This window comes from Dipodomys spectabilis, unplaced genomic scaffold (assembly GCF_019054845.1).
Source record: "Dipodomys spectabilis isolate Male_0828 unplaced genomic scaffold, ASM1905484v1 ptg000174l, whole genome shotgun sequence".
Taxonomy (NCBI): Eukaryota; Metazoa; Chordata; class Mammalia; order Rodentia; family Heteromyidae; genus Dipodomys; species Dipodomys spectabilis.
Genome location: NW_024870851.1, coordinates 867,039 through 874,556, shown reverse-complemented (window position 1 = coordinate 874,556; position 7,518 = coordinate 867,039). Strand labels below are relative to the sequence as shown.

At 43.6% G+C, this 7,518-nt stretch overlaps 1 protein-coding gene across 1 annotated transcript; it reads left to right on the top strand.

Moving 5' to 3' along the window:
- Positions 1–485: 485 nt before the first annotated feature.
- On the top strand, positions 486–2,595 carry Hoxd1 (homeobox D1). The gene is made up of 2 exons (XM_042694197.1): positions 486–1,143; positions 1,527–2,595. Exons 1-2 carry the CDS (start codon positions 486–488, stop codon positions 1,859–1,861), a joined length of 993 nt encoding a protein of 330 aa, XP_042550131.1. The 3' UTR covers positions 1,862–2,595.
- Positions 2,596–7,518: the final 4,923 nt, after the last annotated feature.

Genomic DNA, 7,518 nt, shown 5'->3' with positions numbered 1-7,518 from the left:
TGCAGGCTGTGGCGCCTACAATCAATCCACACCCCAGGGAAGAGTCACCCGAGGATGCACAGGAGCAAGCTCCCTCCCTTGGCGCTTAACCTGCGTTTCTCCCCACACTCGCCAACACCTGACCCAGGAGCTGAACTCCTACATTTTCCCCAGGGCTGGGGAATGGAGGATGGGATGGAGGTGGGGCCTTGGGCAGCCGCCCCCTGGCAGTTTTGGCTAAGTTGGCTGTGGGGCTGCGGAGCCAAGAAGTCCGCACCCTGGAGGTGCGGTGAAGGCGCCGATTGGCTGGACGGCGCCACGTGGCCCTCCCCGCCGATATATTAGGCCACTATTTACCTCCGGTTCCGCTCGCCGTGGCTCGGTGAGGGCAGCTGGGGTAGCGAGGAAAGGCGGAGGAGCGGGGCGGACGGTGACGGTCTGGCCCGGCCCCGGTGGGGTTCCGCACCCCAGCCCTGGCCTGCGCCCTCAGGACAGTGGCTAGAGCAATGAGTTCCTACCTGGAGTACGTGTCGTGCGGCGGCGGCGGCGGAGTCGGAGGCGAGGTGCTCAGCTTCGCACCCAAGTTCTGTCGCGCCGACGCCCGACCCGTGGCCCTCCAACCCGCCTTCCCCCTGGGCGGCGGCGACGGCGGCGCCTTCCTCAGCTGTCTGCCTCTGACCACCGCCCGCCCCGCGCCTCCGTCCCCACCCGCTCCCTCGCAGCCCTCCGCACCGCCCCCGGCCGCGCCCCGGTACGCAGCGTGCACCCTGGAAGGGGCCTACGATCGGGGCGCCGCACCTGCCGCGGCGGCGGCGGGGGGCGCGGACTATGGCTTCCTGGGGTCTGGGCCGGTGTATGACTTTCCGGGTGCGCTCGGGAGACCGACCGATGACAGCGGGGCGCACGTCCACTATGCCACCTCTGCTGTCTTCTCCAGCGGCGGCTCCTTCCTGCTGAGTGGCCAGGTGGATTACGCAGCCTTCGGAGAGCCTGGTCCCTTTCCGGCGTGTCTCAAAGAGCCAGCCGATGGCCACCCCGGGGCCTTTCAGACTGCATCGCCGGCCCCGGGCACCTATCCCAAGTCCGTCTCTCCCACGTCCGGCCTCCCCACTGCCTTCAGCACGTTCGAATGGATGAAAGTGAAGAGGAAAGCCCCTAAGAAGAGTAAGTACTGGGGCGTGGGGTGGAGGTATCCAGACCTGGAGAAGTAGCCCTCTGGGCGGGACTGCGCTGGGATTGAGTCGCCGCTGTAGCTCCAGACGGAGGTTTGAGCGCGTCCAGAGGCCTTAGAAAGGCAGGCCAGTTCCATTAAACATCCTCCAAGACCAGGCTAGGAAACAATGTCAGGTTTTGGGAAAAGTAGAGGAAGAAACGCTCAGTGGTGTCTTTATTCTGGTTCAGTGGTGTCCAAAGAAACCCGGGAGGGCTGCGTTGTGACCGGCTCTGACTCTGTCGTCCCACTGCTGGCTCATAGTCTGTCTCCATATCTAGGTACCCCCCCCCCCCAATTCCCCACCCCTGGCTGATGACTTATTCTTGCATTACAGGCAAACTCGCCGAATGTGGAGCCGCTAGCCCCTCCAGCGCCATCCGTACGAATTTCAGCACCAAGCAACTGACAGAACTAGAGAAAGAGTTTCATTTCAATAAGTACTTAACTCGAGCCCGGCGCATCGAGATAGCCAACTGCTTGCAGCTAAATGACACTCAAGTCAAAATCTGGTTCCAAAATCGCAGGATGAAACAGAAGAAAAGGGAACGAGAAGGTCTTCTGGCCACAGCCACCTCTGTGGCCTCTCTCCAACTTCCCCTCTCAGGAATGAGCCCTGCCCAGTCTGGCAGGAACCCGGGGAGCCCTTCGCAGGCCCATGAACCTTCCTGAGGTCCGCTTTTGAGACAGAGGAACTTTGGCCTGCAGAAATCACAGGAAGATCCTACACTCTATACAGATTTAGGAACTGTTTGAGATGAAGGTGGGCCTGGGCAGAAATTCGTAGGGATTCTACGTTGGAAAAGAAATATCTTAATTGGTTTCTGAGTTCCATGCTGTGTGTATACAAATATGTTTGATAATTCTTAAGCGACTAATTTGCATATTATTTGTGTCTTATCAAGCAAAAGGTGTCCAGTTGCTGGCCTAGCTCTGCTACTATGTTGCCTAACATAAATCATATGCAATTCTTGGGTGCAGAGTGGCAAGCCAGTTCAGTTATTTCCACTCTAGGATGTGATCAGACTAGCACCTGCCCTGATTTCTGCTGGGTTTATTAATTTAAGGAACAGGTTACATATACTCAGTTTCTTGAGATGACCAAAGCTAGTTAGGGTCTCCTTGATGTAGCTAAGCTGCTTCAGGGATGATCTAGCTGCACATTTGCACTCCAGTTTTGTTTTTCTTTAGAAAAGCAGTTTCTACCTCTCCATGTGCCTGAGTGAAGATGCAATCTCTGTTTAGTTGGTAGTTGAACAGATCTACTGAGTGGGTAAAGATTAAAACCTGAACTATACTTTGACATCACTTACTCAAACTTGAATGTAAATATATACAGTATGTATATTTTTTGAAATATTTACTTGCAGACAAATGACATTCAATGTCAGACATAGCATGTCAAGAGCTTGAATTCTTTTTATAATAAAAGTTACAGAACCGACTTATTATACTTCGTTTTCCTTACAGTCTTTTCATCTTGACTCTTTTAAAGAGTTGATTCAGTTTCTTTGACTTGGAATTTCTTGACTCTACCATGGGAATTTGGACACATTGATGTCTTAGGCACACAGAAAGTTAGAGATGATTTTTTTGGGGGGGTTGGTAGTGGGGCTTGAGCTACAGTGCCACTTCCGGTTTTCTAGTGGTTTACTGGAGATAAGAGTCTCATGGACTTTCCTGCCCAGGCTGGCTTTGAACAGTGATCCTCTGATCTCAGCCTCCTGAATAGGTAGGATTACAGGTGTGAGCCACCTAGGCATGGCTTAGAGATGATTATATAAGCCATTTAAGGAGAAAGTTACCCTGAAAAATATACAGGTAGGGAAGGAAAAACTTTTAAGTGTCCTGGTTTTGTGTGTAGACTACACATTAACCTTCAGTGTCCAGGAGGACACTGCAAGTAAATCTGTTAGTTCTCTTGTGGTTTGTCTTCAGAAAAGAAGAAAGGTGACCTGAAGACTGTGTCTTGTTTAGGGTTCCCCGAGAAAGTAGACAGTTGCATCTCAGAAGTCCTCAGTGGCTGAATTCCCATTTTCAAAATCAAGAATTACAAAGAAGACCAGGAGAGGCCAAGGATGCCAGTAGTTAGAATTCACCACTTCCTGTAGCCTAGTCTAAGGATCTGGCTGAGAAGCACAGAGTGACTTTCTGTTTTTAAAAATGAAATATTTTCAAATGAATTTCTTAGAAGAGGTGTAAATACAGCATTTAAAAGATGATAAGACTATGTAACTTTAGAACAAAAAAGAAGTCTCACAAAAGCTTCTAATCTTATTTCTACTCACCTCCCCAGTTCACATCCCTGAAGGTATTCATAGTTGACTAGCCTCTGTGAAACCTTGCAGATGTAAGTGTAACATGAAACACATCAAGTGATACTTCAGATAGTTTATCAAGTAATTTTCTTCACTTTGTTCTTATATCTTTAAGTTTTTTTCCATAGTTCAACAGACCAGCTCAAAAACCCAAATAAAGCAGATACAAACCTGAGCTCATGTTTTAGTGAAATTTCTAGTTAGAAGTCTAAACAATAGTGAAGGGTCACTTTTCCTGTAAAGCAGCAATGAGCTTACTTATTATAGAAGTTTCAACTACACTTAAATTCTTTTGCACAATTTAATGGAGTTGAAGAAATAAAACCATCAATTCTAACAATCTAAGCTGATTAGAAGGAAAAGATATCACTTTAAAAAGTTGGTCTGTCAATACTATCTTGTGTTTTATGATGGCTCCTTCAATAATGTGATGCTAATGGGATCTTGTTTAAAACAACAGTTCTCTCCTACCTTGAGCCCTGCAGCCATTTGAAAAGATGTCAGATCTGTTCCTTTTCAGTCACCTCTACCTTCCCCTTGAGTGATCTTTGACAGTACAATATTTCCTTTTTGATAAGCTTTCAAATGTTCACCTAAACAACAACAACAACAACAACAATAACAACATACCAACACACTTGGTCATTTGCTTTATCTACCTGCCACCCTTTCTCAGAAAAAAATGAAGCTTTTCCTTTTGAAACTAATACTAGCACTTAACAGCCCTGTTGGATGGATATCTTCCTTGATGAAGGTGGCTATTTTGACATTCATATAATGCTGTTCTATGAATCAGGCCAATATTAGCTATTTTTGACCAACCCCAGGGATCTTTAAAAGCTTTCTTAATGCAGATCACTGTACAGCTATATTCAGTATTAGGAAGAGTCCTGGCTGGAGATCAGGAAGAACTACGTGACCTCTGGAGGTCTCTTCCAGCAGTGAAAATACTCAAAATGTTGAAACAATTCAAAATTTTCTACATACTATATTCTAATCCTATCATTGGAAGAGACTTCCTATCATTGGAAGGAAATGTAGATTATAGGATTATAGTGGCACTGCATTTATATAGTAAAAGTAGATTTAATTTTTTTAATGCATTGTAGCATGTGGATCATTTATAGAACATTTCCTTTCTCCTTATTTAGAACCTTGTGTCATGTTGTGTCAGATCTCCATGCAATATGAGGTTGCTATGCAAACTAAGCTACTAAAACAATCCTATTTCTATTTTACAAGATTTCAAACTGAATTTGTTTATCCACTCTCCAGTGATCTGTTAGAAGAATGAATACACAGTAGACAGTTCTGGCTGTTGTATAATTAACAATTCAATGTTCCTTTGTTTTCACATAATGACTATGTGTCTACTTTTCTGGATTGAAAGTAATTGAGAGTAAAGTAAAAGAAAGCATTTAATAACAAAAATTTCTGTAACTTGCATGATAGCAAATGAAGGCCTTGTTGATGTAAAAACCTAAAACAGTATTACCTCCATTTTCCAAAAATTGTATGTGATTTTTTTCGTCTCATAGTCAAAAATGGTGAGGCCCAACACTAGAGAAGTTCTGTCTGATTGTCATGTCTCAAGAAAAAAGGAAGCAGTCTCAGGAAAGTTGCATTAACTCTGAAATTCTTAATTATTTTTTATGGCCAAAGAGATGCTCGATATTTGCTGAATATTGAATTTGAAAACCTCAGGATCTAATCAAGTTCAGAAAGATGTTTAGTCTAACCACAGACCTCTCAACAAGAAAAATGTCCATTGTTAAAACTTTATTTGTGGTTTTAAAGTAAAACCATGGTGGACATACCTCACAAATAATGATACATCTCCATCTGAATGGAAATCAAGATATCATAGTTTTTACCTCTATCATTTTTCTAAGACATAAAAATACAACTAACATGAAAAATAGTTCTACCCATCATCTTATTTATAATTATTTCTTAAGTCATACTTGTTATTTATTTATTTATATTTTATTTATCCCACAGCCAGAGAATTTCACTTTCTTCAAGTACATCAAATAACAAGAACAAGGCCAGATTAGTGCTCTGTTCTATTTTCAAACATCTCTATTTTCAAACATCTCTATTTTCAAACATCTGTGTCATTTGGGCTACAGGTGCCATTGCTCAGAATGAGAGCTCAATTATGTTTCCTTTTGGAGGGAGGAGAAAGGGACAGAAGGGGAAGATAGTAGAGAGTGAATTCTAGGCCTCATACTTGCAAGGCAACTGCTCTACCACTTGAGCCACACATCCAGCCCATGTTGTATTTCTTTTTCATTGGTACAAACAGAAGAGAAAGGTTTAGATGAAGACAATGCAAGTATGCTGCTAGTTTCTAAGTGTTTTTCAGAGGGATGGAATCACTGAAGTTGGAGTAAAGGACCTGAACATAAGAACATTACTTCTAGGGAGGAGGTGGAGATTTTAGCACTGGTTAGTTGTATTTTGCAATTAAAAATGGAAAAATAACTTATCTCTCTCAGTTTTTTCTGTAAAACAGAGAGGATTGTTCTGGATGAAAAGTATCTTCATCACTTTACTACTCCCTCACAATCTTTTACTCTGCTGGGTGTTATTGAAAAGGTTGTTTAACAATTATAGCTTCGTGAGTTTAATATCAATGACTTTGTTACCAAAGTATCATCTAAGGCTTTAAAATTAATCTATCTGATTTTAAAACCTGTGTATGTATGACATATGTCATGTTCCATTGTTCTTGACTTGAATAAAAAGTTACCACCAATGGTGATAGCCCTGCCAAAGTTACCACCTCTTCTTGAATAGATAAACTAGGCTTTTCAAAAAGGAAATTCTCAGAAGAGAGAAATTTGTCAACTTTTTCTTTTCCTCCAATATTTCTGCCAGATGCCAGTGACTTGTGTTTATAATCCAAACTACTCAGGAGACTGAGGTCCAGTTCAAGACCAGTCAAGGCCATAAAGCCTGTGAGATTCCATCTCCAAAATAATCAGCAACAAGCCAGACTGGAGGAGTGGGTCTGTGATATGGTGCCAGGAGCAAGCATGAGGACCTAAGTTCAAACCCCGGTACTAGGAGAAAAAAACCATGAGACTCCAAAGTGAATGTTCTCCTTGCCAAACTGATGATTGAAGAAAAGAGACACAGATGATCAAATCTCTCCTCCTTTCAATTAGCTGCTAAGTCTTCAGAATGTCATTCTCTATTGGCTCAGACTCTACCATCTCTCACTTCTCAATGCCTTTGATGGCTTATTGATCTACCCCTGGTTTTTGTTCCAGTCGACAAAAAAAAAAAAGCACCTTGCTTTCCTTGTATTGTTCCACTTCAACCTCCCACCACCAAATGCAAGAAACTCTAAAGGGTTTAGCTTGCAATTCAAGGCCCTCAGTATCTGTAGGCCCCTACCTTTTCCCTGTTACTCAAATCTTGCACCATTGCCTAACACAAAAACTTCATTTTAGTTATTGGGTCTGTTCATTTACTTCCCACGGAAATTTTTCTCATCATTCTTCTCTCTTTTAACTACTCTCACCCTCTCCCTGACAATCCAAAGTCATCCTTTATGACACAGATGTGGTTCTACCACCTCTGGGAAGCCTTTCTGGATCATATAAAGTGAAGCCTGAGTATTTATGATTTGGATTACCTGTTCAGCATCGAGAATCTCCTTCAAAAGAGGATTGGGAGTTCAAACCTGGGCTACACAGTTAGTACAAGGCTAGTTTAGGCTACACACAATGAAACCTTGTATGGAAAAGAAACAAAACAAAAGCAATCCCCCTCCCCCCCCCCCCCATGAGTTCTTCCTTCTTTTCTCTTATCACATTTCTTCTTATTAGTTCTTAGTTCTCTCTCCATTTAATCTTTTTTGGGTCCAGTCGTGGGGCTTGAACTCTGGGCCTGGGCGCTGTCCCTCAGCTCTTCAGCTCAAGGCTAACGCTCTACCACTTGAGCCACAGCGCCACTTCTGGCTTTTTTTCATTTTTGCTTATGTGGTGCTGAGGAATCGAA

Coding starts and splice junctions, on each gene's coding strand:
- Hoxd1 (XM_042694197.1), top strand. CDS start 486: ATGAGTTCCTACCTGGAGTACGTGTCGTGCGGCGGCGGCGGCGGAGTC. Junction 1,144..1,526: donor GAGGAAAGCCCCTAAGAAGA/GTAAGTACTGGG, acceptor CTTGCATTACAG/GCAAACTCGCCGAATGTGGA.